Below are 19,137 nucleotides of genomic sequence, written 5' to 3' on the forward strand. Positions count from 1 at the left end.
GAGGAATAGGGTCCTAAAAGTCAGTGAAAGAGTCAGAGACAACCCCTGCTCCCACTGTTAGGAGTCCCAAAAGAAGAACATTTTGAAATTGGGTTATTCACTTTCTTGACATCTAGTTTTTCAGTTCTTTATATATTTTGAATATACTATTGTATAGGTAGTATATAAAAATCTTTTCCAATTCTGTAGGTTGCAACTTTGTCTAAACGATGGTGTACTCTGATATGCAGATGCTTTTCATTTTCATGAAGTCGCATTTATTAATTATTAATCTAAGTACCTGTGCTACTGGTGTTCTGTTCAGGAAATTATGTCCTATCCCAATGAGTTCAAGGCTATTCACCACTTTCTCTTCTGATAGATTCAGTGTCTCTGGTTTAACATTGAGGTCTTTGATCCACTTGGAATTGAATTTTGTGCAGGATAAGAATGTATTTATTTGGATTCTTCTACATAAAGCTATACAGTTTGGTCAATACCATTTATTGAAGATGCTATCTTTTCTCCAGTATGTAATCCTGGCTCCTTGATAAAAAGAATCAGGTATCCATGGGTGTGTACATTTATGTCTAGGTCTTCAATTTTATTTCATTGATGAACAGGCTTGTTTTCTTGCTCTGTAGGGCAATTTGAAATTAGGGATGGTGATCCCTACAGCAGTTCTTTTATTATTCAAGATTGTTGGATTGTTTTAACCATCCTAAGTTTTTGTGTGTATATTTTTTCAATATGATACTGAAAATTGTCCTTTCAAGATCTGTGAAGAACTGTGTTTGGATACAGATGGGGTTTGCATTGAATCTGATTCCACTATATTAATGCTACAGGCAATCCAAAAGCGTGGGAAATCTTTCCACCTTCTTATATCTTCTTCAATTTCTTTCTCTAAGTAGCATATTATCTTAATCTACTTCCACTATCAATCAGACAATCTTTTACAGAATCTCAGATATAGAAAAGCCTGAAAGAAAAGCATTTAGTTTAATTCCCTCACTGATTTTATATATATATAAACTATATATATATATATATATATATATAAACTAAAAGGAAGAAACATGTCCAAAATTATCCAACATATCAGAATTCTGACTCAGTGCTACATTCAGAGCATTATTGTTAATAATCTATCATTTAAACAGTGAAAATACATTAGGGGCTTTTATATTGCCAACTTACAGTTTATATTTGGCTATGGAAAGGAAAAATGGATAAAATACTTTAAGTTAATTATACTGTATACTAAAAGATTCTATATCCTAGAAAGAAATAAAAAGACTTAGATACAAAATATGGGACATGAATTAAAATTCCTATAGGGTATTTTGGGGGAGAAGAGGATTGAGTAGGTGGCATCTGAGCAAGAAATGCAGGAAATGAACAGTAAAAGTAGCAACAGTAGCGAATTCAGGGCTCTTGGGCAGAACAGTGTCTGTTTGCTTCCAAAAATTGCAAGAATGTTTCTACTATGAAGAAAAACCATAGATTCCAAAGAATTTGAATCTAAAGATGAAGCTTCATCCCACTGGTTTATTGTATTTTTACAAACCCAAGATATGAGTGATAATATCGACTTAAACCATTTCCTACAGCCTGAGGAAGCTTACACTTCAGACAGAAGACAAATGTATCAGAATCTCAAAGTGAAATGGAGACTGGAGTTGGGGAAGGAAGAAGAGACAGAATATGGAAATGTTAGGTATTTATTCCAGTGATAATACCAGGTTATATCACTGAGATAAGATTTCCTACTCTTAACACCACTAAGTAACTAATTTCTTTTCAATCTCTTATCAATTATAAGATGAATTGATAATTAGTTCATTTAGTGTTCTGATTGGATCCTCCCTGCTAATTCAGGTTCAAAATGAATATACCTATGAAATATTATTCCTACTATGTCATTTGCTGGATTTTTCTTTTTACTATACCAATCATGCAAAAACTGTGTATTTATATCATGTTTATCTTTATGTCTTTTTATTTTTAAATTGAAATTAGAAACAAGGTTGCTTCACATGTCAATCCCAGGTCCCTCTCCCTCTCCTCCTCCCAACAGCCACCCTCCCCCATCCCCAATCCCCAATCATTTCCCCAGGGAGAGTGAGGGCCTCCATGGGGGGTAACCATAGTCTGTCATTTCATCCAGGGCAGGGCCTAGGCCATCCCCCAAGAGTCCAGGCTGAGAGAGCATCTCTCATTGTGCGATGAGCACCCAAAGTCCATTTATATGCCAAGGATAAATATTTATCTACTACCCAAGGCCCCATAGACTGCCTAGGCCTCCTCACTGACACCCACATTGTGGGATCTTGATCAGGCCTATGCTGGATTCCCAGCCATCAGTCTCGTGTTCAAGAGCACCCCCTTGTTCAGGTAAGCGGTTTCTGTGGTTTAAACAAGCCCAGTCTTGACCCTTATAATTATTAGTCCTCCTTCTCTGTCACTGGGTTCCTTATGTTCAGCTCAGTGTTTAGCTGTGGGTGTCTGCCTCTGCTTCCATCAGTCATTGGTTGAAGGTTCTGTTTCCCAGACTCTCTGGGCATGGGATTGTAGGCTGGCACTCCCCTGATCCATGTCTAAAAATCCATACATGAGTGAGTACATACCATGTTTGTCTTTTTGTGACTGGGTTACCTCACTCGGGATGGTTTCTTCTAGTGCCATCCATTTGCCTGCAAATTTCAAGATTCCATTGTCTTTTGCCACTGAGTAGTACTCCACTGTGTAAATGTACCACATTTTCTCTTTCCACCCTTCAGGTGAGGGGCATCTAGGTTGCTTCCAGATTCTGTCTATTACAAATAATGCTGCTATGAACATAGTGGAACAGACTATCTTTTCCCATTCTGTGGGCTGCCTTTTTGTCTTGTTGACTGTTTCCTTTGACTTACAGAAGCTTCTCAGTTTCAGGAGGTTCAATGTATTAATTGTTGACCTCAGTGTCTGTGCTACTGGTATCAGAAAATGGAAAGATCTCCCATGCTCTTGGATAGGTAGGATCAACATAGTAAAAATGGCAATCCTGCCAAAAGCAATCTACAGATTCAATGCAATCCCCATTAAAATCCCAGCACAATTTTTCAAAGACCTTGAAAGAACAACAATCAACTTTATATGGAAAAACAAAAGACCTAGGATAGCCAAAACAACCCTATTCAACAAAGCAACATCTGGAGGCATCACCATCCCTGATTTCAAGCACTATTATAGAGCTATAGTCCTGAAAACAGCTTGGTATTGGCACAAAAAAATTGACTGATAGACCATTAGAATCTAATTGAACACCCCATATGTGTATGAACGTCTGTCTTTGACAAAGAAGCTAAATATATACAATGGAAAAAGGAAAGCATCTTCAACAAATGGTGCTGACATAACTGGATGCTGGCATGTAGAAGAATGTGGATAGATCCATGTCTATTGCTATGCACAAAACTTAAGTCCAAATGGATCAAAACACTTCAACATAAATCCAACCTCATTGAACCTCTTAGAAGATAAAGTGGGAGGTACCCTTGAACGAATTGGTACAGGAGACCTCTTACCTTGTGTTTATTATACTGTGCTTTGTGGGTTTTTGCATTTTTGGGGGTAGATACATACATCTTGATTCTCTCTCTCTCTTTTTTGGGGGGGTTCAAGACAGGGTTTCTCTGTATTGCTTTGGAGGTTTCCTGGACCTGGCTCTGTAGACCAGGCTGGCCTAGAACCCACAGAGATCCACCTGCCTCTGTCTCCTGAGTGCTGCGATTAAAGGCTTGTGCCACCAACACCTGGCTACATCTTGTTTCTTGAACTAGATTGAATACCATGGGTAAACCATTTAATTTTAGATTGACTTTCACTCAACAGCTTTAAAACAGTGAGAAACTAACCAAGCCCCAAAGCTATAGAATGTAGTTTCAGAGTTCACTGTGGTCTCTTCTTGTCCTCTTGAAATTCATGCTAGAATTTCTCAAGGAGATAGTGTTTGGTGGTAGGACATTTCAGGGGTGATTAGGTCATAGGTGCTTTATCCATCGTGAATTGGAGTCTTTATTAAAGAGGCCTGAAAGAATTTTTTAGCAACTGCAGTTAAGTAGGAACACTGCAAGAAGGCATTATCTTTGAAATGAATAGTGTAAGGCCAGACAATGAATATCATGGAGCCTTAATCTAGATTTCTAATTCTCCAGAACACTGAACAATAAATTTGGCTGCCTATAAATTACCAACAGCAACATCTTTGTTCTAGCTGAGCCAATTAAGATCTTGCTCATTTGCCCTTGGCACAATTACAAGGATCCACTGGAAGATGAGGTTCTAGTCCTCATATCTTTATAATAATTCTTCCCTTGCTAAACCATTTGCCATTTTCAGTACCTCCCTTATGCTACAACATGTGGTGTTCATTATGCAGAATGCTGTGAAACTAACCACAACATTTTCATACCTTAAAATATGCATGACTACCTAATTTACATATTTTATTTAAAATATAGAATTAATATGAATACAAATGGGTAAACTAGATTATAGCTGCTACAGGAAAAACACTTCAATGATTTTTAGAATGTTGCTAAGTGGAAACACAAACTAAGAGAAACCCTAGTGAAAAAAAGGTGTAAAATGTCTTGGGATGACTAGAGTTCCAAAGACTAAAGAATTTTGGACACATTTGTTTTCCCTGGCTGTTTGTCCAGGAGACAACCCTGCTAAAGAGTAATGAACATGGGAGTTCCCAGTTTAAACTCCAGAGTATAAGAGGGTCTTTGGAATTCAGTATGAGCCCTACTGTAGAAATCTGTCAACAGGCTTTTTGCAAGTGGAGCAATGTGTTCTGTGCTCAGAGAGACGTTATTTCTAACAACACTATCTAGAAAAAGTTGCCAGGCAGACTATTTCTGTAATTCTGGAGTAAAGGACAGGATCTTGAATTTATGGTGCAAAAGAAAGTATAGTAAATCATTAATAGCCATTATCAGTACAGGATGAGTCATTTGAAATATGCCTTCCCAAACACACAAACCAATTTGTGCATTAGTCACCAGAATCCCAGCTGTCTGTAGACTAACCATTAAATCCTCAAGCTAGAGACAGGAGACTCAGTGCACAGTCAGAGAGGCCATCACCTTATCACTGGTTGTAGCCTTCAGAGGGAACATGTGAGCTCAACAATTACCTCAGAGATGTAACTCCATCTTCACTTTCTGATGTTTGCAATTTTACTCACGCTCCATTCATCCACAAATACTTAAGATTTCACAGAAGAATCTGTATCCATCTTTGTTCCCTGCCTGTATGCCTGTTCTTTCTGTGTACAACACATCTCCTTCTAATCTTTGCTTGAATACTACCTATGCCATGATGCTTTGTTAATTTAATATGGACACCATGATATCCTCCAGCTCCCAGAAGTTCCAGAGCACTTTGTGCAAATATTACAATCATTAACATATAGGTTTCTAACTGTCTGTTTGCCTGTCTTCTGACAGAGGATTTCTGTTTGTTATTATAACCTATCCCTAGGATACTGGTTGACACATAGCAATGATTTGCTATGTGTCTCTCGATATATGGGTGCATTCAGCACATAGCATCATTTGTAACTGACTTAAGAATCCTACTATTTATTCTTTCTGGCTTCATTGTAAGTCTCCTCAGATCTCCAAATGAGACAGTCTTTCTCTTCTATGCTGCTGTTTATTAGAGTACAGCTCACTAAATGTGTCTCAAAGCATAAGGAACTATAGGTAGATTCCCCTAGAGCAAAAGTCATTACAAAAAGGACTGTGTGAAAGAAAGTTATCAAGGCTTGGTTGCCCTGATTACATTAAATCTCATACTATTAAAATGGTCATTTCAGAGGTACTCTCAATAATGAAAACTCAAGTGCAATGTATTAGCATCTAAAGTAGGAAAAGAGGAGCATTGCTATTAAAATTTAAGGGAGAAAGTTCCTGGCATCATGGAGCTTTTAGCATTCAAATGTTCTATATTTATTCCATCTGAAGTACATTGGCAAAAATGACCCAATCATACAATCAAAGAATAAAAGAAGGAATCATAATCTCAGCATGACAGATACTGTCTCTCAGCTGGTTCAAAATATCACATTCCTCTTGATGACTCAACATGAAGATAGCAGTGACTATTTCTTTTGTTGTTTTCAGCTAAATATAGGACACTATTACTGTATAGCACAACACATAAAAGACATTTTGTACAATGTATTCTACTTTACAAACCCCACTCCTGGTTTCCAGAGCTGAACTTCCCAATGCAGCTCATCGTGTACAGCTCATATTCATTACTTAAAAGTGATACCAAAGCATCACTGTATTTCAAGTAGTGGTGCATCACAATATGAGAAAGAAAATTTGTTTTAACTGTTAACTGGGTTTCTGCATAGCTCTTTTTTTAGGGTTATAACTTTGGTCTAATTAAATTCCAGTTTCTTTACTATAAGTTTGAAGGTATCAACAAATTAAAACCAACAGAGAGAGTGGCCACATGTCAGAATATATCACACAGTTCTCACATCTTATCACATTTACTATTGGCAATGGCTTTAAAGCCAGGCATTACTGCACTTAATACTATTTAACAGAGAATAGCCTAGGAACTATTTTACTGCAGAATCCATTTCCTTAATCATAATCATAATGCTGCACTATAACACGGCACTAAATGTACATGATAATTGCTATGAAGATTAAGTGAGACAAATATGTATAAGGCACTTTGTACAGTGTCTGGCACATTGAAAATCCTCAAGAAGTACAAAACTTATAGCCTTGTCCTATTGTTAGCTAAATATTGAATTTCTCTCTGATTCTTATTAGTAGAACTGCAGTCTATTCAGTGTCCAGGAACATTTTGAATGCTCCTTTTCAATACTATACTTAGTCACTAAGTTCTATAGAAAATATCTCATTCTTGTTTGCTTTACAACTCTGAATCTCCCCTACGTTTGTCCAGGGCCTTGTTATTCCCTGAATCATAAATGCTCCATTAACTAGTATCTAATTTCCAATTTATCCTTCAAGAATACAACCAGATGTTTTAATTTTAAAACAAATCTGTAATTCTTTTTGCACAGAGCAGCATTTCTTTCCCCAGCTTGGCTTGCTAGCTAGTAAGGCATATACAGATAACCCCTTCCATCAAAAGAAGGCAACTAGAAATGAGTGTGCTCTCAAAGCTCAACTAACCCACAGTTACCTCCCACATCCCAATCTCTGTTCTTCCTCTGACTCACTTTATACAAACAAGTCAGCACTGTTAGAAATAATGTGTTGAATATGGTAGAGTCACAAGATGAGTGGTTCTCGGGTCCTTGAATACATTACTCACAAATGATCCTACTGTCAATGAAGAATATCTGCTTTAAACTTGAAAGAACAAGAAATACATTTCCATCCCATAGATCAGATTTGAACTGTCATAGATTTTTGAGTTCAGCAATTTGTGTTAGCACAAAGGATCTCATCATGCCACTCAAATTTGCTTCTTTTTTATTTTGCTATTCTTTTATTTTGTGTGTATGGGTGTTTTGCCTGCATCTGTGTCTATATACTGCATTCATGCCTGGTGTCCAAGGAGGCCAGAGAGAGTATTAGATCCCATGGAACTAGAGTTATAGACAGTTCTGAGAAGCATGTGGTTACTGGGAATTGAATTTGGGTCTTGTGGAAGAGCAGGAAGTGCTCTTAACTTCTAAGCCAGCACTGTAGCCACATTATTATTAAAAAAAAAACAAACCAAACACACAAAAAAAGTTTCAGTACATCACCAAAGCTGGCCTTGAAGTTTTTTTTTAATTTTAATTTTAAATAGTTTGTTTTACATGTCAATCCCAGTTCCCTCTCCCTCCCCTCCTCCTGCACCCCCCCCACCATCCCCCCCAGCCTCCCACCTTATTGCCACTCCCTTCCACAGAGGGGATATCTAGAGTCTGTCATTTCAATCAGGGCAGGGTCCAGGCACACCCCTAAGAGTCCAGGCAGAGATAGCATCCCTCTTTGTGTTATGGACACACGAAGTCTGTTTGTATGTCAGGGATAAACACTGATCCACTGCTCAGGACCCCATAGGTTGCCCAGGCCTCCTCACTGACTCTCACATTCAGGGGGTCTGGATGAGTCCCATGCTGGCCTCCCAGCTGTCATTCTAGGGTCCAAGAGCTCCCACTTGTTCAGATCAGCTGTCTCTGCTGGTTTTGCCAGCCCATTCTTTGCCAATTTGCTCATCACTCCTCTCTCTGTGTTACTTGGTTCCTTGAGTTCAGTTCAGTGTTTAACTGTGGGGGTTTGCCTCTGCTTCCATCAGTCACTGGATGAAGGCTCCTGGATGGTTACAGACATCAAGTTCATTATCAGGAATGGGCATTCGAGGTGGTCTCTCCACTATTGCTTAGCTTGCCAATTGGTGTTATCCCTTTAGATCACTCGAGGTCACTCTGGTGCCTGATCTGTCTTCTAACCTATGATTCCCTCTTCCACCTATTCTACCCCCACCCACTCAACTTCCTGTTTCCCCATGACCTACTCTCTCTTCCTCTTCTCCCCCTCACTTCTTCCCAGCTCCCACTCCCCCCCCCATCCCTCGCCGTGTTCCCCATCCATTCAGAGGGTCTTGTCTCAATCCTCTTCTCTTGGGTACTATGCATATATGCATATCTTTTAGGTTCTTTCCTGTTTCCCAGACTCTCTATCCGTGGAAGTGCAGACTGGCACTCTCCTGATCCATGTCTAAGATCCATATATGACTGAGTACATACCATGTTTGTCTTTTTGCGACTGGGTTACCTCACTCAGGATGGTTTCTTCCAGTGCTATCCATTTCCCTGCGAATTTCAAGATTCCATTGTTTTTTTCTGCTGAGTAATACTCCATTGTGTAAATGTACCACATTTTCTCTATCCACTCTTCAGTTGAGGGGCATCTAGGTTGCTTCCAGGTTCTGACTATTACAAATAATGCTGCTATGAACATAGTGGAACAGATGTCTTTATTGTATGAATTTGCCTCTTTTGGATATATGCCTAAGAGTGGAATTGCTGGGTCTAGTGGTAGACTGATTCCCATTTTTCTGAGGAATCTCCATACTGATTTCCAAAGTGGCTGTACAAGTTGGCATTCCCACCAGCAGTGGAGGAGTGTTCCCCTCTCTCCATATCCTCTCCAGCATAAACTGTCTTCGGTGTTTTTGATTTTAGCCATTCTGACAGGAGTAAGATGGTTTCTCAGAGTTGTTTTGATTTGCATTTCCCTGATGGCTAAGGATGATGAGCACTTTCTTAAGTGTCTCTTGGCCATTTTAGCCTCCCCTATTGAGAATTCTCTATTTAGTTCTGTACCCCACATTTGATTGGATCCTTTGGTGTTTTGGAGACTTGCTTCTTGAGTTCTTTGTAAATTTTGGAGATTAGCCCTTTGTCATATGTGGGGTTAGTGAGTATCTTTTCCCATTCTGTGGACTGCTTTTTTGTCTTATTGACTGTGTCCTTTGCCTTACAGAAGCTTTTTAGTTTCAGGAGGTCCCATTTGTTAATTGTCGATCTCAGTGTCTGTGCCACTGGTGTTATGTTCAGGAAGTGGTCTCCTGTACCAACTCGCTGAAGAGTATCTCCCATTTTCTCTTCTGAAAGTTTCAATGTGGCTGGATTTATGTTGAGATCTTTGATCCATTTGGACTTACGTTTTGTACAAGGCGATAAACATGGATCTATCTGCAGTCTTCTGCATACCAGTACCCAGTTATGCCAGCACCATTTGTTGAAGATGCTTTCTCTTTTCCATTGTATGGTTTTAGCTTCTTTGTCAAAAATGAAGTGTTCATAGGTGTGTGGGTTAAAATCAGGTTTTTCAATTCGGTTCCATTGGTCTACCTGCCTATTTTTGTGCCAATACCAAGGTGTTTTCAGGACTATAGCTCTATAATAGAGCTTGAAGTCAGGTTTGGTGATGCCTCCTGAAGTTCCTTTATTGTATAGGGTTGTTTTGGCTATCTTGGGCCTTTTGTTTTTCCATATAAAGTTGATTATTGTTTTTTCCAGGTCTGTGAAGAATTGTGCCAGAGTTTTGATAGGGATTGCATTGAATCTGTAGACTGCTTTTGGCAAGATTGCCATTTTTATTATGTTGATCCTACCAATCCAAGAGCATGGGAGATCTTTCCATTTTCTGGTATCCTCTTTGATTTCTTTCTTTAAAGACTCAAAGTTCTTGATATACAGGTCTTTCACTTCCTTGGTTAACATTATCCCCAGATATTTGATGCTGTTTATGGCTATTGTAAAGGGTGATGTTTCTTTGATTTCTTTCTCAGTCACTTCATCATCTGTATATAATAGGGCCACTGATTTTTTTGAGTTAATCTTGTATCCTGCCATTTTGCTGAAGGTGTTTATCAGCTGTAGGTGTTCCCTTGCAGAGTTTTTTGGGTCACTTATGTAAACTACCATATCATCTGCTAATAGTGAAAGCTTGAATTCTTCTTTTCCTATTTGTATCCCCCTGATCTCCTTTTGTTGTCTTATTGCTGTAGGTAGAACTCCAAGTACACTATTGAAGAGATATGGAGAGAGTGGACAGCCTTGTCTTGTTCCTGATTTTAGAGGAATTGCGTTGAGTTTCTCTCCATTTAGTTTGATGTTAGCTATTGGTTTACTGTATATTGCTTTTATCATATTCAGGTATGTTCCTATTACCCTGATCTCTCTAGGATCTTTATCATGAAGGGGTGCTGGATTTTGTCAAAGACTTTTTCAGCATCTAGTGATATGATCATGTGGTTTTTCTTTTGCAGTTTGTTTATATGGTGGATTACATTGATAGATTTTCTAATGGTGAACTATCCCTGCATTCCTGGGATGAAGCGTACTTGATCATGGTGGATGATTTTTCTGGTGAGTTCTTGAATCTGGTTTGCTAGTATTTTAATGAATATTTTTGCATCGATGTTCATGAGGGAAATTGGTCTAAAGTTCTCTTTCTTAGTTGTGTCTTTGTGTGGCTTGGGTATCAAGGTAATTGTAGCCTCGTAAAAAGAGTTTGGCAGTGAGCCTCCTGTTTCCATTGTGTGGAATACTTTGAGGACTATTGGAATTAGCTCTTCTTTGAATTTCTGGTAGTATTCTTCACTGAAGCCATCCGGGACTGGGCTTTTTTGTTTGGGAGACTTTTGATGACTGCTTCTATTTCATTACAGGTTATAGGTCTGTTTTGGTTGCTTATCTGTTCTTGATTTAGTTTGGCAAGTGATATCTATCGATGAAATTGTCCATTTCCTTTAAATTTTCAAATTTTGTGGAGTACAGATTTTCAAAGTATGCCCTGATGATTCTCTGGATTTCCTCAGAGTCTGTTGTTATGTCCCCTTTTTCATTTCTGATTTTGTTAATTAGCATGCTCTCTCTCTGTCTTTTGGTTAGTTTGGACAGAGGTTTGTCTATTTTGTTGATTTTCTCAAAGAATCAACTCTTTGTTTCATTGATTCTTCTCAATGTTTTCCTGGTTTCTACTTGATTGATTTCAGCCCTCAATTTGATTATTTCCTGGTGTCTTCTCCTCCTGGGTGAGTTTGCTTCTTTTTGTTCTAGAGCATTCAGGTATGCTATTCTCTAGTGTGACTGTTCTCCAGTTTCTTCATGTGGGCACTTAGTGCTATGAAATTTCCTCTCAGCACTGCTTTCAGAGTGTCCCATAAGTTTGGGTATGCTGTGTCTTTATTCTCATTGAATTCCAGGAAGTCTTTAATTTCTTTTTTTTATTTCTTCCTTTACCCAGGGATGGTGCAATTGTGCATTGTTCAATTTCCATGAGTTTGTAGGATTTCTGCTATTTGTGTTATTGTTGACACAGGCAATATATAATCCCACTTTACAAAACACGGAAAGAAAAAGGGAGGAGAAACTACCCAAAATAACTTCACTGCCAATAAATCAAGCACAAACAAGAATCATCAATCAATGGTCACTAATATCCCTCAATGTCAATGGCCTCAACTTGTTTATAAAAAGACACAGACTAGCAGAATGGATACGAAGACAGAACCCATCCTTCTGCTGGCCTTGAAGTTCTAATGCCCCTGTCTTAGTCAAATGCACATTTTTCTTTGGCACTCAATGATAATTTTAACATTTGGAATATTTTTCACATATTTTAGTATTTGTATTATCCTAGGAGATATACTCTATCTTGGGTGGTTTAGAGTACTTCATAAATGTGTATATCATGTTGAGCTAGTTCTGTGTTGTTCCAATTTTAGTATGTGTTCTGCTGAGGTAAGCAGTGGAAATACAGCTTAGCCTACATTTCATGGTCATCCTGAAGTTCTATGATGAGGTAAGGCAAAAGTTCCCTAACTGTCACAATTACATACTTGTCAAAGACCTGATTCAATTTCTCCAAGTAGCTTTCCTTCAAAGCTTTCTGGTGGAATCAAGAATAAAACTAATTAACATTACAATATTAATAACAGGTGCTACAGAGTGAGTCTTTCAAGAAATTCTAAATGGTCTGTGGGCCTTATCCAATTTCTACTTTCTATGTTGCTGCAAGGCAGGCAGAAGCTAGTGTTAATAAATGTAGAACTGAAGAAAGGAAATAGGTTGTGCCTCATGAAGGTCACTAGATGAATCACTTGTAGAGCCATAAAAAGAGCTAAGATTTTATCGTGTAGTTTTGAGCCTCATTCACGCCCACCTTCTGGGATCTAAGGTGTAGACTCTGCCATGCTAGGAAAATAATGGTTTCATCAACCTTCAGTACTTCTGTTCTGTCTGGATACTGCACTTCAAAATAAGCATTAAGGCATTATACTTAGCTCATAAAGCCTCACTTTCTTGTGATTCTACCTTGCACGATCCAGAATATAGAGCTCTCAATAGTTATCCTTTTCTTTCTGGTGATTAATAATTTTCTTTGCTTCATCTTTGGCCCTTCTTAAGATGCATCTTCATGTTTTGTCTTCACATTTCAGTATTACACTCTCCCTTTTCTTTTCTGCATCCCTCTCCTCTAAAATTCAAATATTTCTTTTTATAAGATTTATTTTTATTTGGGTGTGTAAGTGTGTATGTGAGGGAGAGGGAGAGAGAGAAAGAGAGAGAGGGAGAGAGAGAAAGAGAGAGAGAGAGAGATGCATTTGAATGTAGTGCTAGTAGAGGCCAGAAGAAGATAGAGTCAGTATAGTTTTACTGGCACTAGAGAAATGTTTAGAGGTCTACAAAGATGACCCCAACTAACAATCTAGGCAGTAGTGGAGAGGCTGCCTTTGATGCTCTTCCCCTATAATGAGATTGATGACTACATTAATTGCCATCCTAGAGCCTTCATCCAGTAGCTGACAGAAGCAGAAGCAGGCACCTCCAGCTATGCACTGAACCATATTCCTGGAATCCATTTGTAGAGGGGGAGGAGAGATGAGCAAAGGAGTCAAGACCTTGCTGGAGAAACCTACAGAAACAGGCCTGGATAGTCTATGGGACCTCTAATAGTGGAACCAGTATTAATCCCTAGTGCACAAATGAATGTTGGGAGCCCATTCCCTATGGAGGGATACTATTTCTGCCAAGATACACAGAAGAGTGCCTAGGCCCTCCCCCAATGATGCAACAGACTTTGAGGATCCCCCATGGAAGGCCTCACTATCCTTGGGGAGTGGGTAGGGTTTGGTGGGGCCATGGGAGGATAGGAGGGAGAGGGAACAGGGCATTGATATGTAAAATAAGATTGTTTATAAAGAAATAAAAATGTTATTTCTGCAGTGTCCTCAGTTTTTATCTTTCTGTCTGCTCTTTTCTACTATTTGACAAATATATGCTATACTCTCATTTATAGCAAATAGAGCCTGACCTTTAACTACTTTATAGACACTTGTACATCCCCATTTTTTTGCAATTTCTCAGTTTCCTCATCTCTAAGGTAGAGGTAATAGCCCCTAGCCCTTAAGGTAGTCATGAAGACTACAAACGTCAGCGAGTAGAACACTTGTAAGCACTGTGTTCATGTGATATTGATGCTGATGACTGTAAGAGGCATTGTTAATATAGTGTTCTACTGTTCATTTTCATCTTTTAAAAGCTATCCAATCCTTTAACATATCTATCAACATTTTAGTACTAAGAAATAATTCCATCCTCATTGTATGGATTGGTGTTAACAATATTTGTCTCAATCCATTTTTTTCTTTTTGAAAATACTTAGCCCACACAAGGAGGTATGCTTCAGCACTTTCCTAGTCACTCCTCAATTTCAAAGAAGATGCCAAACAAGATTATTCATCACAAGTCCATGCCTTGTAAACTTTGACACCCAAACACACTTCCTCAAGCCATATTTAACCTGCAAATAAAAATATGGCACTAACATTATATATCTCTTTTTCATCCAAACCACATTAATTCTTTCCCTTCAGTTTTAGTGCTGCTGAAAGGACCAAACCCTTTACTGATACTCAAGGCAAACACTTAACTATGATGTCCTGTAAGATGAAAATAAATTCTTACAATTTACAATGAAAAATATTAAACATTCACATTTCAAAATAGGAGGAATAGGAACAGAGACAGGAGGAATTTGGCAAATGAAAAGACCAAAACTCAGAAAGGAATGCAAAAATCTCTATACCTCTAAGTTTAGAATCTCAGGAGGAGAAAGAACTCATGTAGCCTTGAATCTTAGTACCTTTCCAGTTATAGTCTAGATGGTTAATTCCTTGGTCTGGCTCTAGTCACTTTCATCAGTTTTCCTCAGCAGAAATTGCATTTCCTGGCATGTCTAAGTGCCTGTATTTTCAGCTTCACTCTCATGGCTACATATACCTTCCTCTCAGGGCTGCCGAGGGAGTTTAGCCTTGTTGTATATCTCTTGGCCTCCTTATCTTTCCTTTGAATTTCTAGACTAAGCCTGAATGATCCCATAAAATTTGCACTGTCCATACCTATAAAGTAGCATCAAATATAAACTATAAATGTCTGTTGCTAGCCTGTATGGTAGCAGGACTCACTTTGACTACAGTAAGTCCAAATGGATCAAAGATCTCAACATACATCCAGCCACACTGAAACTTTTAGAAGAGAAAGTGGGAGATACTCTTCAACGAGTTGGTACAGGAGACCACTTCCTAAACATAACACCAGTGGCACAGGCACTGAGATCAACAATTAACAAATGTGTGTATACATGTAAATGTGTTAAAGGTGTGCTTATGCGTCAATATGTATGTACAAATATATAAACTTGAAGTATATACAGATATGCTTTTCAAAATACATAGCATAGCAATATATAAACTTGAAAGAATAGTATGTATATAATACTATTGAATTTATATGTATATATTATTGAGTATATATTAAACCATAAGATACATGTGTAAAAACCTATTACTTTCAATAAAAGTCCTAGCTCCAAAATATTTTGAGTGGGCAGTTACCATTCTCTTACCTCATTGTATAGAGGAGGGTCCCATTATCTACTAGTCTAAGAAGCTTGTTTGGTGTGGTCATATTGTGAGCCACTGATTTCTTGCCATTGTGGAAGAAGGTGTCAGGAGTCCATATCTTACTAGCCAGAAGATTGTTCAGTGGAAGGATCTTCATGGGTCCATCAAATTTCAGTCTTTCATCATGCCACGTCTGTCTAAAAAATACATCAATAGTATATTCCTAGAACAGAGAGAACAAGAAGAAACAATATTTCAGTAGGTTTCTGATGAGGATCCACAATGCCATTGGTAAATATTAATTGAAATATTTCCTGTGATATAAAGTAGGAGTCTATTTGATGTACCTACTGGTGAGTAGGACAAATGATGATGACTGAAAATTATTGCCATGTTAACTAATAGGTATGCAATTACTGACTACTGACAAAACACATATCTAATCATACATGTAACATATCTTACTAGCAAAGCCACCGCCAACACTGCCCTATGTACAATACAAGCTGAGAACAAGACTATTCTCTGTGCTATGACATCTCTAGTAAAAAACGCTGTCTTTATTGATGAATGATCTCATATGGATATTAAAGGTCATTATAACCATAACCATAAAAGTTATATATTTTAATACAAATTTCATGTGAGCTCCAACTTTTTTACATGTATTCAAGGGATTCAAACAGGTCCTAATACATATGAAATGAGCTCTTCACTGAGTGAGAAATTTCCCGAGCCATTTCTTTTTTCTTGTATATGATCTACAAATCTAGAATTCTCTTGGCATACATAATGTTACAGGCCAAGTTGCCAGGAAATCTAGAATACTAGATGTGATAGTCCTGGAAGAAAGAGTGCCAAAGAAGGGATGGGCCCCAGAATATGAGTATATTATCTACTTTAATTCCTGGAAGGATGTTGGACTACCCATAAATATATTACAGTAAAAAACATGTTTTTTTAAAATAGAGCAGTCCTCTACTAGTTCAAATAAATGTGCTTGGTGATATTTGTGAGTTTGCTGATGCTTAAATGGGAGAAATTTTCCAAGTTATCACAACTCAGCTGGCAAAGCTCTAAAATCTCATTAGCTTAATGTGTCACAGCAAAAGTTCAGACTAAGAACATGACCTACAGTTGCTGGTCAGTTTCTTAAAGCAAGAAACTCTCTGAGAATATAAATTCCTACATCTGATTAAAAACTCCAACCAAATCCTTTACTGGTAATTAAAAAGGATATCCCTCCTTCAGAGCTCATGCAACCCAGCAGAAGGGAGGTGTAAAGAATGTAAGAGCCAGAAGGGATGGATGTCACCAGAAGAAGGTCCTCCAAATCAACATGATCAAAACACATATGAACTCACAGAGACTTAAGCAGCAAGCACAGGGCCTACAGGAGTCTACACCAGGTCCTCTGTGTATATATTATGACTTCAAGTTTAGGGTTTTTATGGGACTTCTGAGTGTACAAACGAGTTGGTCTCTGATTCTAGTTCCTTCCCTTGAGGCTCTTTTCCTTCTGTTGGTTTGACTTGCCCAATTTCAATGTAATGGTTTTTTTTTATTTTATTACATGTTATTTTGTGAAAAATATTTATAAAAATGAAATATTTCTCAATGAAAATAAAAGCAACTAGAGTCAAAAAGAAGGAAAAATTATTCACCTACAATGAGAATGCCAATAAGAATATCTTATAGATATCCATAATGGACAAGAAATAAAAATTTCAATAAAGTTAGGCATTGAATGGCTATTTGAATGCGCAAAAATCATTTTGATTTTTAAAATATACTTCACAGACTTTATGTGCTTTGTATTAAACTTTAGCCAAACTTTAAAGTTCTGCTTTTCAAAATTATTAAATTAGGTATATTTGATTGATGACTGACAGCTGGAATGCCACATATAGTTTCACCAAATACTTTTGAACTCAATTTTTATTTTGTTTTGAATTCTAAATAAAAGGAAATTAAAGTTTAAAAAGAACAAAAGACACAGAGATATCCTTCAGCTATCCAGATTAAAAAATGAAATAGCAGCTAGAATTATATGAAAATCTAATCCATTAACTGCGTTTGATCATAACTTGAATAAACTCTTCACTGACATACATTGTTGCTTTCATGTTTGAGATCTTTTCTGTCAATTAAACAGTCTGGTTCTTTTCTTTCTCCAGGATCCCAATCACATCCCTAAGAAAGGGAAGGTCCTACAATTTGTTGCCTGAACTGGAACACTTTTGAGAGAGAGAGCAAAGGCTTTATAAATAATTAGGACAACAGGTATAAACTGGGACTCTGCGAGTCTATAAACTAGAACTAGACTCAGCAAAAGAGGTGAACTAGATAAAATGTGCAAGACAGAATAAGCCATAGCACAAAAGTTCAAAAACGAAGTGGGTAGACAGAAAGGACAGACATTTTTATTGAAATTCAACCTCATTTAATCTTAGACTGATTTTCAAATGAATATACATTATCTGCTAAATCTAAAACTTTCAAATTGAGAAATTAGCATAAAATTAGTCTCAGATGCCAAGGGTGAATGCTTGGTAAAAAGACTATTGTAAACCTCAACAAAAGACTTAAAAAATGGTCAATTATCTGGTAAACCATATAACCAAATTAGACTTACTCTAAATACCTCATACAATATAATTATCAAATGGAGATTAGGAATGATCTGTTGTTAAAAATCACAAAGATTTTGAAGAGAGAGAAATAAAACACAGGTTTGAAAAATGGCCTACTTAAAGTGACATATGTGAAATGACAAAAAATTAAGTCACTACAAAATTTAATTATTAGCAGAATTGATATTACTGAAGACAGATTAGTATATATGAGGAAAAAATTGACCAGTTTACATTTCAGACAGATAAACAATGGAAATATGAGGAATGAATATTTTCCTACCATTTTAACAAGAATACAGGGGAAAGGTTCAAGGGATACTGAAAATTCTAAACATAAGAGAATAGAGAAAGTGAGGGAGGAACAATCTTCAATATACTAATGGATGAGCTTTTCCAGAACTGCTGAAGTAGATGGATCTGTAGATTCAAGTACCATAATGAGCTGCAAAGTCAATAAATTAAAAAAGAGCCAAGCTAACACAGCACAAAGCTTCAAAGAGTACGAAAAAGTGGATGAACAAAGAGCCATCAATTTGGTTAACATCAGATATCTTATGGGTAATAGAAGAAGTCAAAAAGACAATAAAAACGTATCTTGGAAATGCCAAAAGGAAAAAGAAATCACTGTTATTCCATAATTGTATAACTCATAGATCTAGGTAAACATAAATCTAATTTTACACAAGTAAAGTAAGACAGAGCATTTAGTACCCAAGGACCACACGACCTTCAGTCCCATTGGACTGTATAGTAAAGAGAAATTCTTTGATCATCTTACCATAACAAATAGTAATCCTCCTTCTCCTGACCATTTGTTATTTGTCTTCTTCACAGCACTGACAAAAATATATCTTTCATTCCAAATGGCTGGAAATTCCATTATAGTAGGGACATTTTTCTGTTCACTGCTATTCCTTCAGCATCTGAAACTCTACCTAACATGTGTATGCTCTATGTACAAATATAAGTAAATGATTAAATAGGCCTTCTCAAAATGACTTATAAAAGAATATCTTCCTGTAACTAAAAGTTAAACACTTAAATAATATGTAACAGGGAATGACAA

The 19,137-nt window shown here is 37.3% G+C and overlaps 1 protein-coding gene across 7 annotated transcripts in view; it reads right to left on the reverse strand.

The window, feature by feature from the left end:
• The window catches only part of Gabra3 (gamma-aminobutyric acid type A receptor subunit alpha3), a 172,789-nt gene that overhangs the window by 47,204 nt on the left and 106,448 nt on the right, over positions 1-19,137 (reverse strand). For all 7 annotated transcript variants that reach the window (XM_040744730.1, XM_040744731.1, XM_040744734.1 and 4 more), the window contains one exon: positions 15,438-15,658. In XM_040744730.1, coding sequence (XP_040600664.1) covers positions 15,438-15,658 — 221 coding nt within the window. The remainder of the gene's footprint in view (positions 1-15,437; positions 15,659-19,137) is intronic.

The sequence above is a fragment of the Mesocricetus auratus genome, unplaced genomic scaffold (assembly GCF_017639785.1).
Source record: "Mesocricetus auratus isolate SY011 unplaced genomic scaffold, BCM_Maur_2.0 Super-Scaffold_100003, whole genome shotgun sequence".
Taxonomy (NCBI): Eukaryota; Metazoa; Chordata; class Mammalia; order Rodentia; family Cricetidae; genus Mesocricetus; species Mesocricetus auratus.